Here is a 19,011-nt window from a genome sequence, read left to right on the forward strand (position 1 = left end):
CCACCAGATCCCCAGAGTCCCAGGCCCAGGGAGTAGCCAGCTCCAGCAGGCAGCTCCTGGCCGAGGGCTGACAAGCTGGAAACAACCTCCTGGCTGTGTTTCCCCACGGCCAGGGCAGCAAACCCCTCCCAGCCCCACTCTGCCCCACGCACCCTTGTGCAGAACAGCATTGGCGGGCTTGTTCCCAGCCAGGGACTCTTTGGAGAGGTGCTGGTGGCTCTCAGCAAGGCACTCCACTTCAGCCAGACGGGCATTCAGGGCCATGGCCGGGTGACTGGGGTCTTGGGTCATGTTCAGGTACGCAGCCCTGCGGAGCTGCTCCTCAATCACCAGAGCCTGCTCCAGCAGCTGGAGGGGACAGGAAGGAAGGACTCAGGACCGGACCCTGCAGCAGCGCAGACCAGCACCACTCTGCACGTCAGGCTGCCCAGGTGGTGGGTCATGCCAGCAGAGCCTCTGCCCAGCAACCCAAAAGATCCTGGGAGAACAGGCTGAGCCCTCGAGTCCTTTCATCCCATGTTCCCATCAGAGTGCCACTCTGACCTCTGCTGGCCAGGACTCCCCAGACCTGGGTCTGCAACTCGCCTTGAACCGACGGGCAAGAAACTTGTTCTTCATCTCCAGGTAGTTCCCCTTGTGAATCTCTGACTTGAAGGGCTCGTTCAGGATCACGTAGCGTGGGTCGTTCTGGATGTCCTGCCAGCGGGCGTAGCCATGGCTGGTGCCGAGGGAGGGTCAAGGGATGAACTGGCCACCCAACGGTGTGCCCACCACCCCCCAGCAACACCACACCCCCGGGCCCCCAGTCACTGTGCCATCATCCAGCTCCCTCTCCCACCAAGCCAAAAGGTACGTGACAATCCCGGCCAACAGCCAGTAGTCGTGCCGGCGGTGCCAGATGTCATAGATCTTGCCAGAGGAGATGGCTGCCCGCTCCTCGTTCTGCCACAGCGTGTGCAGCTCTGTGGAAGCAGAGGCCAGGCAGCTTGGCCAGGCTTGGGGACATGGCACCAGGCAGGGCAAGCCATGACACTTCCCAGGCAGCCACAACAGCCAACGTCTTGTCTCTTGCTCCTACCTGTAAAGCCACCATCTGCAATGTTGAACATGAACCGGAAGTTCAGATTCCTATCGTCCTTCTTGCCATCCTCCTCCTCCTCTCTGTCGCCGTTCTGCTGAGCCTCACTTTGCTCCTTCTCCTCCGCCTTGGTGTCCTCTGCTTGGCAAACAACACGTTGCACCAGTCCAATCACACTGTGCCATGAGACCAGTCAGTGCCATCACAGCCCCAGCAGCTGCCGGGGGAACCCCCAGCCTGCTCAAGCCACAGCTGAAAAACCACCAGCCCACGCTGTGCCACAACAGCCACCACCTGCTCCTGCCAACGGGTCTGACAGTCAGCACAGCAGGTACAGCAGTGCCCGTGGAGCAGGGCCTTGCTCCCTACAAGGACCAACTGCTGCAGGCACTGCCAGTCATCCCAGCCATCACCCCATGGTCACGCTCCCTCACCAGGCACCCACCCTGCTGTGCAGACCCTTTGCACAGCTCCTCGCCCCACAGCTCCTCAGCCCTCACCTGGTTTGGCTTCTTTGTCCTCCCCTTTTCCTGGGCTGCTGCTCAGGTCTGGCTTCTCCAGAGGCTTCTCTTTCTCTTGAATTCCCTCATCTGCAGAGGGAACAGAACATGGGATCAGCTTGACCTGCACAACACTCTTCAGGAAACAACTTATCCAGATAGATTCTCCCTTTCAGGGTAAAGTTTGTATTGCTCGTATGTTCAAGGCATTTGAACTTCTAACAGAATATTCTTCTGCTATGATTCTGTGACCCTACCAAGAAAACTTAGTCTTCCCTCTTTCATGAGATGTCTGGAGGAACATATTGCTAGGAACAGAAAGTTCCCCCAAAATGAGCACTTCTCATCATTTACAACCTGGAACTCCACTTTTTCAAGAATTTCTGCGGGACCTTGTGACATTCAGGCTTCCCACAGAGATACAGAGATGGTAAAGTCCCAAGGAAGGTGCAAGGGCAGGTGTCTGCCCCCAGAGGGACACTTGTCCATGAGGAGCCCCAGCACACCCGAGGCTGGCAGGTGCACAGCCTGGCCTCCACACAGCTTCAGCTGCAGAACTTCTTCAGTGCAAATGGATGTTCTGCTGGGTGCCACAGCCTCACAGAGACCCCAGAATGGCCAAGGGGATCCCACGCATGGGGGGATCACCTTCATCTGAGCCACAGACTCACCTTCTGCCAGGGGCTCAGGAAAAGGCTCAGCCTTTTCACTCTCCTCTTGCCTCTCCTCCCTCAGTTTCTCCTTCCTTTCACAGCCTTCAGGGCACTCTTCACTTTCCACCTTCTCAGCACTCACAGGTACCTCAACACAAAGGCCCCACCTCAGATCAGCCCCTTCCTAGGGGAGCACCCTGAGGTGCCAGGTAGGCTAGGAGAAGGCTTCCCAGAGGAGATGCTGAAAGAAGCCAACCCACCTGGCTGTCAGACACCTTCCTAGACTTCTGCTCCACTTGCTCCTTTTCCTCCTGGAACCCGAGCTGTGTTTCTGTTCTGTCTGCAGCAACAGCAAAGCCAGGCAAGCTACTAAGAGACTGAGGTAGGCAGGCACCTGCCAGGCCTTCCGGTGTCTTGGCCCCATTTCCTTCCCAAGGTAGCCAAAAGCCACTGTCCCCTGGAAGCCTGAAGGCAACATCTACCTCCAAGGGCCGTGGATCCCATGTGCATGTGTGCTGGGCTGGCTGGGACAGGGGTGTTGGGGTCTGAAGACACAACCTCACTGGGTTTCTTGCTCTCCGGGCCCTCGAGAATCAGGTCAGGGGTGCTGTACTTCCCGTTGACGTGCTCGAACTCCTGGACCTGGGCCAGACACGCCACCCAGTCAGACACAGCAACAGCATTTCTAGCCCAGTGCTACAGAGCCAGAGTCTCCAGGCTGCTCAGGCTGTGGCAGGACAGCTGCACCCACCCTGCCAGGGACAGCTGGGACTGCAGCTCTGAGGGGAGACCTTCTCACTGAAGGGAGGCTGGAGTGAGGGGGGATTGCTCTCTTCTCCCAAGTTACAAGCAATAGAACAAGAGGAAACGGCCTCAAGCTGCACCAGGGGAGGTTTGAATTGGATATTTGGAACAATTTCTTCCCCAAAGGGTTGTCAGGCCCTGGCACAGGCTGCCCAGGGCAGGGTCTGGAGGGCAGTTTGCATTACTGTCACCTGAACACTTATGGCCAAAACGGATGTGTCTGGATTCAGCAGGGCATCCCTGGCGAGAGGCACTCAGCAGCCCTCCAACCCCAAACACCCCCCAACACACCTGAAATGGCACATTTACAGTTTTACTCACCCACCTTCTTCCTTACTAGGGACATGACACCGATCCGAGTCAGCACGTGCTGGCGCGACAGCCCCTCCCGGGGAACACCGTCCGCGAAGGTCTCGGCTCCATCCGCCCCGGGCTCACACAAGTGTCTCATGAAGAGGGAGACGTAGGCCCTGCGGGGAGGGCAGCCCTGAGCCCACAGCCTCTGCTGCCGCCCAGCGCCAGGGCACTGCCCCGTGCCCAGGCTGGCTCACCTGAACTCCTTCTCACTCTTCCCTCGCAGATCCCGGACCAGCCAGTGGGAGTTGAAGGCGTCCTGGGGGGGCATCCCCCAGCGCATGATGGCGTTCAGGAACGCCTTGCGCTGCCGCGCGTTGAAGCCCAGAACCTGCAGGGACCCGAGGTGCTGCTGGGACCACACCACACCTCGGCAGCAGGACCAGGACCAGCGTACTGGCCACTGGGCAGGGAGCAGCCCAGCCCACAGGCCCAGGGCAGCCCTGGCACAACTGCGTTGCTCTGACTCACCTCGATGTTCCCCCCGACTCTTGCCAGCAAAGGAGGGAGAGGCTTGTCCCGGTCACTCTTCAGCTGCCTCCGGGATTGTCTCCTGCCACCTAGAAGAGTGAAGCAGCCTCAGTGACAGAGGACCCCATGCAATAAGGAAGGATGGCTGAAGGTTCCTGCATTCCCTCCAGAGGGGAGCAGAGCCAGGCAGAGCAGCAGCCCCGGCTGCAGAGCCCCATCCACCCACCACACCAGCCCTCTGTGCCAGGGCACCCTCCTGCCCTTGGGTACCTGTGGTCCCATCCCTCCACTGCAAGGACCAGGAGTGCACCAGTCCCTCCCCACGTTCCTGCTGCACCTGAGCACCTGGGGCTTCCCGCAGGGCACAATCCCGGGGAGAATCAAACACATGAACTCACTCTGACCTTCTGGCCTCTCCTCAAAGTCTTCATCCTCATCCTCAGAGCCAATGGAGTACTCTGACTGGTTGTCAGAGAGCTCGTCCTGCCACTCTGTGGATCCCAAGGGAGAGCACAGTTTAGAAAAGTGCCCAGACAATGGGACCCTTCCCAGGAGTGACATGTGGGACAGGTGAGACCCTGCCCACAGTGGCCACAGGCATCCACCAGAAGGCAGCGAGAAAGGGGGAGGCAGCAAGCAGGAAACCACATTCCAAGGTTTTCCAAAATTAAGTGTTCTTCTCTACAGAAAAAAACCCTATTTGAAATATTTTGCCCACAGACATGTTTTTCCTAAATTCTTCCAGCAAAAACAACAAAAAAGCAAAGAGCAGAGAAATGCCCAGCAAACCCTGCTGCAGCCAGCATGTCCCTCTGGGAAGTTGTGCAGCTCCTCAGGGCCTGCTGCCCAGCCCAGAGCCGAGGGGCTGCACCTGTACCTTGGTCCTCCTGAGAAGTGTCGTTGTAGTTGACCTGCTTGCGGATTCTCTTCCCTTTCCCCAAGTTCCTGGCCAGATCTTCCTGCTGCTGCTCATAGTGGTGCCTCAGCAGCTTCTCCCAGTAGTCAGGGTCCACGTTCTCCTCTTGCTTGATGATCTCACGTTCCACCTCCTCCTGCAAAGCAAGAGACAAGGGGCTGGAGATGAGGCAGGCACAGAGCTGCTCACCCTGCTGCCTGTCCTCCAAGGACACCCCAGGGACAGAGGGAGGAGGGCACTGAGCCACTGGCTGGAATTTGGCTCCTGGGCCTTTGCCCAAACGTGCTGACCCTGGTGCAAGGCTTCCAAAGGGCTGAGACCACCACCCCTGGATGAAGCCACCTGAGCACTGCCACCATCCTGCCCCGCGGTGCCCATGCTCACACTGAGGGGAAACAACAGGTCTGCAGAGACCCGCAGAGCAACAGCCTGTGACCGGCTTCCTTGAGATACAAGGGAAACAATCCAGTCTGGGAAAATCAATGACAACAGCCCTGCACATTGGTGATACTGTGCCCAGCCCCAGTCTGCAAGAAAGAGCCTCCAGAAGAAGGCACCTATGGCTGCTCTGACAGCAATGAGGTTCTGTGCCAGCAAGGACAGAGCCTGGCTGGCATCGTGGGCTGCACAGGACAAAGACAACTCTGCCTCCTCTGCCTGTGGCTGGTCCTGTCAGCCCCAGGACCCCCAGGTCTAGAACAACCTCTGGCAGTCATGGATGGAGAGCAGGGAGAAGCTCTTTCCTGTGCTGAAACACTCACAAGAACAGGAAAGGGAGGGGAAGGAGCACAAACAGAGGGAGGTACAAAGAGGTGCGATCATAAGACATGATACTGATCACATTACCACACCGTCCTCTTCTCTCACAACATACTGGGCCACTTTAAAGGAGCTGAGATACTCGTTCATGTTCTGCAGTTCCGTGTCATCAGTCGCATCCTGGTTTCGGTCCAGAAGCTTGGAGATGGCAGCATCATCATAGTGGATCACGCTGCTGTCATCCACGTCCTTGTTGTCACCTGGAGGGCAAAGGGAGGGGAATGGGAGTGGAGATCACAGTGCTGGAGGCAGCCCACTCCCAGAGCCAGGTGGGGCACAGGCCCAGGGAGGGGGATGGGTCACCCCAACATGGGGGGGTACCCACCTGGTGGGGTGCCCCCATGCTTTTTTTTCATGCCAGGAGTCACTGCACCACTCTTGGTTGACAGTGTGTCAGAGAAAGGCGCGACACCCTCCGGCACAGCGATCCGCTGCCCCTGGGACACCATGCCTGCAGGAGAGGAGAAGGAGCTCCAGCAGCTGGGACAGGGCCCCACCTTGGGCTGAGCAGCCCCAGCACCTTCTCGACCTCACCTTCCACATCATCCTTGAAGAGCTCCTCTGTCCCAAACTTGAGGATGTCATCCAGCTCTTGCTTGGTCATGGAGCCTGACTTGGAGCCAAGCCCCGGGCGGACAACCAGGTGGGTGAGCATCATCTTCCTTTTGGCCACCTGGGTGATCCTCTCCTCCACAGAGGCTCTGGTCACGAAGCGGTAGATCATCACCTTCTTGTTCTGGCCGATGCGATGAGCTCTGCTGAACGCCTGCGGGCAGAGGACAGCTCTGCTGCAGCTGGCTCAGTGTCAGGCTGGCCAGGGGGGCTGTTCCACTACCCTGCAGCAGCACGTTTTCTCGCCTAGGGCCCTGGGAAAGGGAAGGCTGGCACAAACAGATGGCAACAGTAGACATAGCTTTGGAGAGGACCTTCTCCTGGGCTGGGGAGCACAAGAGGGATATTTATTTCTCTTCACTTTTCCATTATTTTCACCAGCTGCTTGCCCATTCCAGCTGCTATCCCAACCTTGGTGGGCAGTTCCAGCCAGGGTCCACCCTGGGCTTTTGGAAATGCAAGTGGAAGCTCCCCAGAAGAGGAGGGGGCTCTCAGTTGCAGAGAAGCAGCAGGAGGAAGAGAGGAGTCCATGGAAAAGAGACAGTTTTACATGTCAGGTCTCTCTTGTGCCACAGCCAGGCTGGGGTGAGGCTGGTGCATGCTGAAGGGGGCTGCTGAGCAGAAACACACCCCACAAACACTGCAGAAAGTGTGGGCAGCTCTCAAGAGAAGAAATAGACCTCCCTGTGCAAGGCATACAAAGAGGGCAGTGCCACAGAGGTACTTATTATATGGGAAAGAAAAGGAAAAGTCAGAAACCTGGATGTCATTGTGGGGATTCCAGTCAGAATCATAAATAATGACTGTGTCGGCCGTAGCAAGGTTTATGCCCAGACCGCCAGCGCGGGTAGAGAGGAGAAAGCAGAACTGCTGAGCACCAGGAGCTGAGAAAGACAAACCCAATGGTGAGGGAGAAAGCAGGACAGCTGACATGGAGAGGTGCAAACCCGCGCTTTGGGGATCCCACAGCAGGAACCATCTGTCTCAGCCAAGAAGCAACGGGCAGGGGAGCCAAGGAGTGAAACCCACTGTTCCTGAGACCAGGCACTGGAGGAAACGCAGCCCCAGAGCTGGAGGGGAAGCTCCATCACCCACCAAGGCCTGGAAGGGCGGGACAGGAGCCCCCTGACCCAGGCAGTCTGCTGCGGGCACGCGTGGGGCTCACTGAGGACACAGCTCAAGGGCAAACTTGTTTCCCCCCGGATGCCTGGGTCCCCCCCGGACGCCCGGGTCCCCCGCTGCAGGTACCGTTGAAGCGGTCGATGGCCTCTTGGCGCAGGGCGCCCGTGATGCCCCCATCGATCCGCTCGTACTTGTAGCCCTCGTAGTCCAGGAAATCCTCCAGCAGGTCCAGCATCTTGGTCATCTGCAGGCGAGGAGACCCTGGCACCCCCGGCTCTGCACAGCCTGGATCCCTGCATCCCCATGTCCCCCGGGACCTGCCCCAGCCCAGGGTGGTGGCACAGCCAGTAGCAGAGCATGACCAACAGCCAAAGCCAGAGGAGCAAGACTCGCCTCGTGTCTCCTACAGGCAGCTCTGTCAACACCAGGGAATCACTAGTATTGCTATCTCCTCTTTATCCAGAAATAAAGGAGGTTTTAAACACTATAGGGAGGCCCTTGGGAGAGAGCTGGGACACAGTCCACCCATCGTGACTGCCACAGCTGCTGCACTATCTGGGGATAAACTGCCACCAGCTTTTCCATCTCTTATCTGCTCCTAGCACAAAATTCTCATATAGAACAAAACCAAAAATTTCCTTTCCTTACACTCACCTGGGAGAAGATCAGAACTCTGTGACCCCCATCCCGTAACTTCTTCAGCATCTTTTGGAGCAGCATCAGTTTCCCAGAAGATTTAACCAATGAATTCCCATCGTAGGATCCATTGGGGAGAACCGGGGCCTCCTGCAGAGACATCCAGGTTAGCCTCTTTGAGGAGAACACTTGTGAACTTCATGGAGAAATGGACGTTTTGAAGACAAAATCCTTGTCCGAAACGACTCGCATGAAAACCCACCAGCCCCCCCAGCAGCTTTCACACCAGGTTCTGAGAAATGTCTCCCAGGTGCAAACCCGGCTGACGTACCACAGCTGCCACGGGGAAGAGGTACGGGTGGTTACAGCACTTCTTCAGGTCCATCATGATGTTCAGCAGCGAGACCTGGTTCCCACCACCCTTTGAATTCAGGGCTTCAAAGTTCCTTGTCAGGATGAACTTGTAGTACTTCCTACAGGAACAGGATGGGACAAACACCATGTTAACTAGGCCAGATGGGGACTGGCGCTGACAGGACAGCACCCAACCAAACCCCACCCGTGCCACCGCAGCCTCAGAAGGGACATTTGGATGTTTTCAACAGTCTTCCCTGCCAGTCCCACCATGGCAGAAGTCACTGCTGAAGCTGAGTGAGTCAGGCCAAACCCAAAGGAGCTGAGGAGGCATCCTCTGGAACAGCAGGGACGAGGCCAGCCAAGCTGGCTGCCCCAGTGGCGCCTCAGAGCCCAGGCCAGGAGGAGGGGGTCTCAGCCTCTGTGGTTTCTCTGTGCCCCCAGCATAGGCACCAAAGGCTCCCTGAGCAGCCAGGAGTGCTCAGAGCCCAGTTTGTCCAGGCTGAACGCACTCCCAGGTGGGATGTTAACCTCTCCAGTCTTCCAGCAGCATACTGGAGGACAGTGGGGTGTCTGAGACCCAGAAACACACCCCAGCACCTCACCAGGTTGCAGATGAGTCGGGGGGCAAAGCCAGCCCCAGGGAGCTGTGCTGGACTCACTCACTTCTGCATCTGGCTCAGCTCCACTCTCACGATCAGCTCTGTCTTGGCCGGCATGTTCTTGAAGACATCGGCCTTGAGCCGCCGCAGCATGTGGGGACCCAGCAGGTCATGGAGCTTCTTGATTTGGTCCTCCTTGGAGATGTCTGCAAACTCCTCCAGGAACCCTTCCAGGTTGCTGTGAAGGCAGCCAGAACCACCCCATACTGAGCAAGAAGGGGACAGGTGAGAGCAAAGACCCGTTTCCCTGTGACTTGGAGACAAGGGCAGAGCTCTCACAGGCTACAATGAGGTGATGCTCCCTGGCCTGTGCCCGAGAAGAGTGAGGAGCAGTGTGGCCAGCTGAGGAGAAATCTGCCCTAAATGCACTAACACCAGGTCTGAACAAATTTCCTAGAGCAGCTCTGTTCCTCAGAGAGAGGGAAGGGGAGGCAGGTTCCTGCTCCTCGCTCCCACATCTCTTGACTGAGAGCATGGCAATAGCCACCCACAGGGCCCAAAGGTCCATGGGGATAACTCTGGGGTCACACAAACTGAGTGTGTAGCTGCTGTGACTGCCCACAGGGTGACGCTGACTGCCAGCACAGATCAGTGACACTGGCACAGACCTGGCTCCCAGAGCCCCTGCCAGCTGGAAACCTCTGCAGAGCCATCCAGGTCCCACTGGGCTCCGGGATGAACAAATGCAACTTACTTAAACCTCTCGGGAGTCAAGAAATTAAGGAGGTGGAAGAGCTCTTCCAAGTTGTTCTGTAGAGGAGTCCCAGTGAGCAGCAGCTTGTAATCAATCTTGTAGCTGTTCAATACTCTGAAGAACTGGAAAAAGAAAAGAGGGCAAGTGAAAAGAGCTCGAGGAGGAGGTCAGTCGTGGGGCCTCGCAGGCTGCGCAGGGACCTGTCCCCCCGCCGGCACGCAGAGCAGGGCCAGGCTGCTGCCTCTCCCACTAATGAAGGATTTTTAATGCCAGAGGACATTAAACAGAGCAAATCCACCAAAACACGGGTCCAGGCAGAGCCTGGGTGAGGTAAGGACAACCTCCAGTTCTCAGGGAGGAAAGCACAGAGCAGGAGACCCCCATTGCTGGGGTCTCCTATCTTTGTGGCACCAGCCACACCAAAATCCCTCACCAACACTTGACACCTACTTTGGACTGGTTGTTCTTCAGCCTGTGTGCTTCATCCACCACCAGGCAGGCCCACTCGATGGAGCCCAGAACTGCCTGGTCAATCGTGATCAGCTCGTAGGAGGTGAGCAGCACATGGAACTTGATCTGGGCCTCCTTCTGGAGGAGCAGAGGGACAGAAAAGCCTGGATAAGTGCACAGGGAATGGGGTGACCTCCAGCTTTGCTGCTGCTGATGTAACCCAAGGAGAAATGGGGGCCTGCCTGCACCACACTGCCCAGCAGCAGGGCTGGGGCAGGAGTCATAAATCCCTCTGAACATTAGAGCCAAGCAGGGACTACAAAACCAGAAAAGGGTCTGGCAGGAATCTTTCAATCTCCTCACAACTCTCCTGCTCTTGTCGACAGCACCAACCTCTCTCTTTGGAAAACACCTGACCAGGGACCTCACCCACCTCCCTCTTCAGGTCAACTTCTGCTCTCTCCCCTTCTCACTGGGTAAATACTGGGCAGGGCACAACCCCTGCTCCCACCTTCATCCGGAAAACTTTCTTTCCACTCCGGATGGCGTTATCTTCAAAAGAAAACTCATTTTCCCGGATGACCGACCGGCTTTCCTTGTCCCCTGTGTAGGTCACGACGTAGAAGTCGGGTGCCCACATCTCAAACTCACGCTCCCAATTGATGATGGTGGAGAGAGGAGCACTGACCAGATATGGCCCTTTTGAGTGGCCCTGCCAGGGAGACAAAGTCCAAACTGTTCCTCCATACGGGGCAGCTCTTGACCACCTCGGGGCCAGCTGGACACCCCACTCACCTCCTTGTACAGGGAATACAAGAACACAATAGTCTGCACAGTCTTGCCCAGCCCCATCTCGTCAGCTAGGATTGTATCTGTCCCTTGGGCCCAGGAAAATCTCAGCCAGTTCAGCCCTTCCAGCTGGTAGGGATGCAGTGTCCCCCCCGTGGCGTCGATGTACCACGGCTGCTTGTCGAACTTCACCGTAGGCTGAAGAGACAGAGACAGGAGGCAAAGCAATGAGAACCAACTCCCCCTCCTTTCTCCACCACCAGGCACACCCCTCTTGAGACCTGGACACCCAACGGCTCCCCCAGAGAGATACAGACAAGATCCCCACACAGCCAATCCCCCAGACTCCTCCCAGCAAAGCCACCCAGAGCATTGAATAAAATAAACAATCAGGAAGGAACTGGAGGAGAAAAACGCCACAGAGTGGGAGGGCAAAACCTCCCCCTCTCTCTCTGCAGGTTCACACACCTCCATGCTGCTCCCCCCACTCCTACTCACATCCACCACAGGGGTCTCCGGAGGCTTTTCCAGCTTCTCCTCTTTCAGCTTTTTCCCTTTCTTGTTCAGCTTCTTCAGAGGGCGTGTGTCTTCCCCCAGCATCAGCTCCCTGCAACAGCCAGGGCACGTCAGGACAGGGCAGGTGGCCATTCCTGCCCCCATTCCCATGCCCAGGGACAGAAACATCTCAGATTCCACCACCTCTCCCCATGGCAGCTCCTCTGGCCCCATCAAGCACAGGCACTCATGGAGTGATCATCTTCCCCTCCCAACAGCCCACATAAAATCACCACCAGTGAAGAACAGCAGTCTTATCAGAACATGGTGCTTTCCCCTCGAAACAGACATGCAGCACCACACGGAGCCTCCCTGAAGTGCAGTGAGATCACAACTATCACCTGTGGTTCCAGTAGAGGAGTTTTAGGTTTTCGTAGTAGGGGATGTCTATCTCATCAATCTCCCAGGTGCACTGGTCATAGGGCAGGTCTTTCCACTTGATCAGGTAATGGATGTCTCCCTTTTTATCAAAGCTGGAACACAGGGCAAGAACAGCCTGTCAGGAAAACTGCACTGGACCCCTGGGAGCAGTGAGACAGGACCTGCTCCCAGCCTCCACTGGCACCAACAACCCACGACAACCAGCAGAGACAGAAGAACATATTGACACTTTCCAGCAGAAATGTGTTAAATCATGAAGCTGCAAAGGCTCCTCCACTCCACTAAACATCGTTCTCCTGTTTTATCTCAACCGGATGAACACCAGCACTCCCCTCCTGCAGTACTCACCACTCTGTGAAGTCTTTCTTACAAGGAAAAATGAATAAACACACTATGGACACAGCTGCAGGGGAAACCCCTGGCCTTATAAGCAGACCACATAAAGCTTGTGTGAAAATTAGCCAGGCAGTTTCATCTACTTCCTGCCAAGCAGCCTGCACACAGTTGCCACTTGAAATTTCAAGTTACCACTTGCAATGGAAAAATTCCACAAAAAGGAATCTCTAGCCGCTCGATGTAAAAACCATCTGCATGGTTTATATGCAGGAAACTCCTTCCAAAGCACAGAAACACCGACGTCCTAAGGGAGCCACCTGCTCCAGCCCTTCTCCTGGGCACCGTCCCCCCAGCACCAGGGTCGGGGGGTGGCATTAACACAGCCCTGCTGGTGCCTCGCCTCTGAGCACAGAGGGGCTGCCTGGCTCCTGGGGGAACAAGGGGTCTGCACAGACATGGGAGCAGCCTCAGGGCAGAGTCAATGAACCCAAGACCCATCACCAGGTTGCAGCAGAAATGTAGGGAATGGTTGGGCTGTCACAGGGACGCAACAACTCTGTGCATCCACCTTTGGGAAAATTTACCATGACTATCTTTAACAAACAATGTAGCAGAAGTGAAAATAAGGCATCAATTGACTCCTGGCCTTAGCTTCCACTTGGGAGAAAACCTCCAAGGGGACGGAGATGTCAAGGCAAGCCAGCAGCTGAAGTTCTACCAGCCTGAGATTTTGGATGTGCAGAAGGATGGCAAGAACTTTCCAGCCCCAGCTTGCAGCAGTTCAGAGGCATTGCTGAAGGGCTTGGGCACCCTGGCACACACCTTTCTCTTCCCCACGCCCATCAGGTGGCTGGGGGGAAATCCTGACCTGTGGTTCAGGATGCGATGGATCATCATCCACTCGGGCTTGATGCCGTAGCGGTAGAACCGCTCCTCCATCTTGGCGTACTGGGGGTCTTTGTTCTTCCTCTTCTCCCTCTGGCTGTCCTCATCCCCAGAGCCATAGTCAAAGGCCGGCGGCTCATCCATGTCGTTCTTCCGCTGGTAGTTGCGGAACATCACGGTGTGGTAGAGCTCCAGCTGCAGCAGGAGGGAGCGGCGCTCAGCGCGGGCTGGGCAGGGGCACCGCCACGGCGACGGCAGCGCCGTGCTGGCTCACCTGCAGCTCCTTGACCCAGGAGCAGTGCCAGTAGGACAGGCCAGCCCACTTCACAAAGAACTCGCGCTCGGGGATCCCCTCCAGCACCTTCGGCGGGGACGGCGGCAGCTCCGTGCCCAGGGCAGGCAGCGCGGCAGCCGGCGGCTCCTTCCAGGCCCAGTGCAGGATGCGCTGGACTTTGCCCTTCAGGGGGGGGCACTGGGCAGAGGGGCAAAGGGGCAAGAGCACAGGGGTGAGGTGGCCCCCAGCCAGGGGCTGCCAGGAGGGCACTCGGCAGCCGTGCAGAGAGAGCAGAGCCAGGGCTCTGGCTTCACCCCTGGGCTTGGGGAGCCAAGCGGAGCAAAAGGGGTGACCTGAGCAGTCCCAGCCCCTGCCTGCACCATCTCACTGGCCACACAGCAAACAGGGCTGGACATCCTGCCCAAAATCCAGCAGGGCAGCCGGCAGAAATCCCCATGGCATGATGGCACAGGCAGCAGAGCCCTGCAGGACCCCCAGGTGAGTGCCACCAGCAGCAATGCTCCTCCAGGGAGGGCTGTGGGCAGGTCGCACTCACCGTGCAGCGCGGGCACAGCCATTCCCCGTTCGGGATCTCAGGCAGTGGCGGGTTGAGGCAGTGCAGGTGGTAGGAGGAGGGGCAGGTGTCACAGCACAGCAGCTCCCCTCCATCTTTACAGACCCGACAGAACTCCATGTGGTCGTCCTCCTCCTCCTCCTCACCACCTTCTTCCTCCTCCTCTTCCTCCTCCTTCGGCTCCCACTGGATGCCCTCCTTCTCCTGGGGAGGCACAGCCAGCATAATGCCAAGGGTCTCTGCCATGCCCCACTCATCCCCCCAGATCCCACCCCCACTCACACAGTGGGGGCAGCTCCACTTGCCCTCAGGGGCCTTCTCCAGCTCGGGGTCCAGGCAGACAAGGTGGTAGGCACGGGGGCAGGTGTCGCAGAGGATGATCTCCCCGCCCTGCTGACACACCTCACAGTAGTCCTGGTGATCCGTCTCGTAGCCATCCCCTTCTTCGACTGCAAGCAAGGGACAGGGCACAGTCAGAGGGACGGGCAGAGCCACCAGCTCTCCTGGGAAGCAACGGGACACTTGATCCTCTACGGTACAGCTAAGGAAACAAGGACAGCGTTTCGCCTGGGACCCCTCCTGTTACGTCCCCCTGCCTCTCTCTCCCTCAGCACCGCAGTTCATCTTTGCACACAGCATCATCTCACCTCTGTCTCTCTCTCTCCACACTGTATCATCCTTTGGTTCCTTCAGGCTCTCAGTGGAGAATGCCAGAACCTGGAGAGGTTGCAAGGGAGGCCAGTCAGAGAAACCTCCCCAGGTACCAGCACCACCAACTGCAAACGCACCATGCAAGGGTGACACGGCCAAGGAGGAGGAGGAGAAGGAGGAGGAAGAGGAGGAGGACTCCTCTCCTGGGACTACTCTGCTCTTTCTGGGTGCTCACTGGTGCAGATGCAGGAGCTCTCACCCCTCAGCACAGACAGGATGAGGGAGGGAGGGACAAGGCCTTGCAAATGCTGGAATGTCTTGTCTCCATTCCCAACTCTATCACAAACTCCTGACACAGACCTCCAACCTCTTGCTCCTCCAGGAGCTGCCTGGCCCTCCTACAGCACCAAGCTGGAGACATGGAGTCATGGAGCAGCCCTGCCCCACTGACCAGCACCACACCTTAACGACCCAGCCCAGAGCTGTCCTTCCACTGCTCGGAACCAAAAACCCATCAACAAAGCTGGGAAGCCAAAAGATGCACCTGAACCTGAAGTATCTCATCCCAAAGATGGACACAAGGTGGGAGGGCAGCCAGGGCAGCACCAGGTCCAGCTGGGGCAGCTCGGTACGAGGGGCTGCTCTTGGCAGGGACAGAGGTGCCATCCCACTGAATCCATCCGGATGGGAGGGATGCAGGGACACGCACACAAACACGGCCCCACAGCTGCACCTCCCTCCTCTGGCGTGGTTGCCACAGACCTGCTGCTCCACCTCACACAGACACAGCCCCTGCTCTCCCCACTGCCTGCCCTGCTCTGCTGGGAACCTGCCACAATCCACATCTCTCCAGGGGCTGCTTCTCAGATACTTTCCTGGAAGCCTCACAACCTCTGGAAGTTTGGTGCCTACTGCCCACGCCACGTCCTGCCAAGGGTGCAGGAGGGGCACTCAGCACCTCACACCCCGCACGCAGACAAGCACAAGCACATCCTCCCCCAACAAGCCAGCCCCAGGCACAGCCCTGAGCTGCCAAGGCCGGGAAAGCACCAGCTGAAGCCTGGGAAGCAACGGGACACTTGATCCTCTACGGTACAGCTAAGGAAACAAGGACAGCGTTTCGCCTGGGACCCCTCCTGTTACGTCCCCCTGCCTCTCTCTCCCTCAGCACCGCAGTTCATCTTTGCACACAGCATCATCTCACCTCTGTCTCTCTCTCTCCACACTGTATCATCCTTTGGTTCCTTCAGGCTCTCAGTGGAGAATGCCAGAACCTGGAGAGGTTGCAAGGGAGGCCAGTCAGAGAAACCTCCCCAGGTACCAGCACCACCAACTGCAAACGCACCATGCAAGGGTGACACGGCCAAGGAGGAGGAGGAGAAGGAGGAGGAAGAGGAGGAGGACTCCTCTCCTGGGACTACTCTGCTCTTTCTGGGTGCTCACTGGTGCAGATGCAGGAGCTCTCACCTCTCAGCACAGACAGGATGAGGGAGGGAGGGACAAGGCCTTGCAAATGCTGGAATGTCTTGTCTCCATTCCCAACTCTATCACAAACTCCTGACACAGACCTCCAACCTCTTGCTCCTCCAGGAGCTGCCTGGCCCTCCTACAGCACCAAGCTGGAGACATGGAGTCATGGAGCAGCCCTGCCCCACTGACCAGCACCACACCTTAACGACCCAGCCCAGAGCTGTCCTTCCACTGCTCGGAACCAAAAACCCATCAACAAAGCTGGGAAACCAAAAGATGCACCTGAACCTGAAGTATCTCATCCCAAAGATGGACACAAGGTGGGAGGGCAGCCAGGGCAGCACCAGGTCCAGCTGGGGCAGCTCGGTACGAGGGGCTGCTCTTGGCAGGGACAGAGGTGCCATCCCACTGAATCCATCCGGATGGGAGGGATGCAGGGACACGCACACAAACACGGCCCCACAGCTGCACCTCCCTCCTCTGGCGTGGTTGCCACAGACCTGCTGCTCCACCTCACACAGACACAGCCCCTGCTCTCCCCACTGCCTGCCCTGCTCTGCTGGGAACCTGCCACAATCCACATCTCTCCAGGGGCTGCTTCTCAGATACTTTCCTGGAAGCCTCACAACCTCTGGAAGTTTGGTGCCTACTGCCCACGCCACGTCCTGCCAAGGGTGCAGGAGGGGCACTCAGCACCTCACACCCCGCACGCAGACAAGCACAAGCACATCCTCCCCCAACAAGCCAGCCCCAGGCACAGCCCTGAGCTGCCAAGGCCGGGAAAGCACCAGCTGAAGAGGGAAATCCCCGGGAACAGAGCACAAAGGATGGCCTACTCCTCTTTTTCTTTCTCCTCTTCTTCCCTCTCTTCCCCAGGCCAGCCGAGCACTCGGAGCGCACGGAGGAGCTGTTGATGCTGGCACTGTCCATGTCAGATTCCTCCCGTTCCTCCTCTTCACTCTGTGGAAGGGAAAACCAAAGCACACACAGTCCAGGCACCAACATCCCAGTGGCAGCTCCTGGAGAAGCCAACGGACCCCCAGAGACCCACGTGAACCCAGGTGTGATCACAGAGCAGTGCTGGGCTCCTCGGGACACCTTCCCCTCCACATGGACAGACTGGCAGGGCTGGTGGCAGGGCCGGCAGGACCCTGGCAATGCCAGATGGGGCTCACAGAGTGTGCCACAGGAAAACTATCTCCTCGGGACCCCCAGCCTACCAGGCACTCACCCAGCACAAGTCTGGGCTCAGACCACAGCCCAAGGGCCATGACCTGGCACTGTCAGCACAGGGACAGCCCATCCTGTTCCCAGCACTGCTGACCTGCACCCACCGAGCAAACCTCCACACACGTGTCAAACAGGTAAATCAAGATGCCAAGTCCCTGACCAGAGGCAGGTGCTGGGCTTCCTGGGCAGCACTGAGGTACCTGGCCGTGTGGCTGGCTGGGCACACCAGGACAGGCTCAGCATCCTGCAGGCATCAGCCAGCAGCAACCCCTTCTGCTGTGACAACATTATCCGGGGTGTAACAAACCCTGCTCCCACTCCCGGGCTGTTGGGGCCTCTTATCCACTCCTGGGCAGAACTTTGCTCCCTCTCCCAATGCTTGTCTGCTTGCACACACACAGACACCCTCCACAAAACGTGGAAGGAGTTAAACAGGCTCCATGTCCCACAGCATCCAAATCTCACAACACACATGAGGGCTTATTCTGAGACTTACACAACCCCCCAATTTGCACACTCTTACTCGGGTGCTGCAGGTGCAGCATCAAGCCCGAGCTCTTTGGAACTCTCGGGAAGGGAAATGCACAGATCTAGAAGGCACCTGGAATTTTCCATGATGTACCACTGAAAAAGCACAGCAGTGAGCAGCTGCCTCACACAGCCCCTCTGCTTCAGCCTCTGCCACACCCAGGAACTGACACACAGGTTGAGTTTTATGAACTAGAGAGGCAGTGAGGTGCAATAAGGGTGAACTAGTAGGATTTTGATCAATATTATCAAAACTGACAAGAGTCCCCTGCTGCTCAATACTTATTTAGGAGATTGATCCTTCAGATGCTCTGCTGTTCTTTAAAACATGCCCAGTATCCGTGTGCTGACAAGAGCACAGCACACAAGCAGGGAAGCTCCAGCCCCCTGGGCTGTGCTGTAGGATGGCAGACACCTGGAGCCAGCTATGCCAACAGAATTACAGCACTCAGTCATTCTCTCTGACATGGGGCTCAGCTGCAGCATGAGCCCTGAGGAATACCTTGGCCAATGCAATCTGAAATGGTGGCGTTACAACCTCACTGCTGGAAGGAACCATGGGTATGTGACTTCAGCAGAAGATATGCCCACACATGACAACTTTACCTGGACACAGCTCGCCATCAAAGGGAGATTGGTGCTGATTGGAGACAACCACGTTGCAGGAGGGCACGAACGTGGCTGTGACCCCCCCTGCACCAGGGAGGTTGCCAGGGGAGGGCTGTCCCAGCATTCCCCACGCACACCCAAGGTCACCACAGAACACAGCACATACTCACAGAGGAGCCCTTTTTCCTTTTGCTGGAGATTCCTCCAAACCGGAATTTCAAGCCTGCCATCTTCTTCCCCTTCCCCTTTTTCTTCCCGTCTTTGGAGCCCTTGATTTTCTTCCGCACACCTGGACCTGGAGAAGCAAAGATTATTTATACCCTACAAAGAGCTGTCCCCAGAGCTGCTGCAGGTTTGTACGGCTGGCTTGCTCCTCACAAGTGGGCCTTGAAGACAGCCCCTTCCACCCGACTGCCAGGGGAACGAACCCTTTATTCTGAGAAAGACTTGCCAGCACCTCCCATCGCTGACCTCCTTCCCCCCTCAAAGAACAGTGCCCAGCTCGCTGCAGGTTCATCTGGCCAGACCAGACCCGCAGCCTTGCACACCCTCCCCAGCCTGGGCCCTGGAGCAGAAGCAGCCCCTCAGCTCAGCCCCCCCTGGC

General features: G+C 57.3%; 1 protein-coding gene across 1 annotated transcript in view; it reads right to left on the reverse strand.

Moving 5' to 3' along the window:
* Positions 1-19,011, reverse strand: part of CHD5 (chromodomain helicase DNA binding protein 5) — a gene marked incomplete at its 5' end in the record, with an annotated part of 23,182 nt that overhangs the window by 1,009 nt on the left and 3,162 nt on the right. Inside the window, 34 exon segments of the mRNA XM_010005297.1 lie at positions 153-348; positions 586-718; positions 854-962; positions 1,079-1,216; positions 1,579-1,668; positions 2,250-2,415; positions 2,492-2,571; positions 2,714-2,873; positions 3,361-3,505; positions 3,587-3,720; positions 3,861-3,949; positions 4,259-4,351; positions 4,738-4,912; positions 5,623-5,795; positions 5,921-6,046; positions 6,130-6,361; positions 6,967-7,091; positions 7,456-7,573; positions 7,984-8,115; positions 8,297-8,438; positions 8,986-9,159; positions 9,676-9,797; positions 10,126-10,263; positions 10,637-10,837; positions 10,921-11,112; positions 11,413-11,521; positions 11,811-11,942; positions 13,055-13,266; positions 13,346-13,543; positions 13,902-14,123; positions 14,202-14,368; positions 16,877-17,000; positions 18,578-18,702; positions 18,940-19,011. The exon segment at positions 18,940-19,011 is cut by the window's right edge and continues 155 nt beyond it. Of these exon segments, the coding sequence (XP_010003599.1) occupies positions 153-348; positions 586-718; positions 854-962; positions 1,079-1,216; positions 1,579-1,668; positions 2,250-2,415; positions 2,492-2,571; positions 2,714-2,873; positions 3,361-3,505; positions 3,587-3,720; positions 3,861-3,949; positions 4,259-4,351; positions 4,738-4,912; positions 5,623-5,795; positions 5,921-6,046; positions 6,130-6,361; positions 6,967-7,091; positions 7,456-7,573; positions 7,984-8,115; positions 8,297-8,438; positions 8,986-9,159; positions 9,676-9,797; positions 10,126-10,263; positions 10,637-10,837; positions 10,921-11,112; positions 11,413-11,521; positions 11,811-11,942; positions 13,055-13,266; positions 13,346-13,543; positions 13,902-14,123; positions 14,202-14,368; positions 16,877-17,000; positions 18,578-18,702; positions 18,940-19,011 (4,944 nt within the window).

The sequence above is a fragment of the Chaetura pelagica genome, unplaced genomic scaffold (genome assembly GCF_000747805.2).
Source record: "Chaetura pelagica isolate M959 unplaced genomic scaffold, ChaPel_1.0 scaffold159, whole genome shotgun sequence".
Classification (NCBI taxonomy): domain Eukaryota; kingdom Metazoa; phylum Chordata; class Aves; order Apodiformes; family Apodidae; genus Chaetura; species Chaetura pelagica.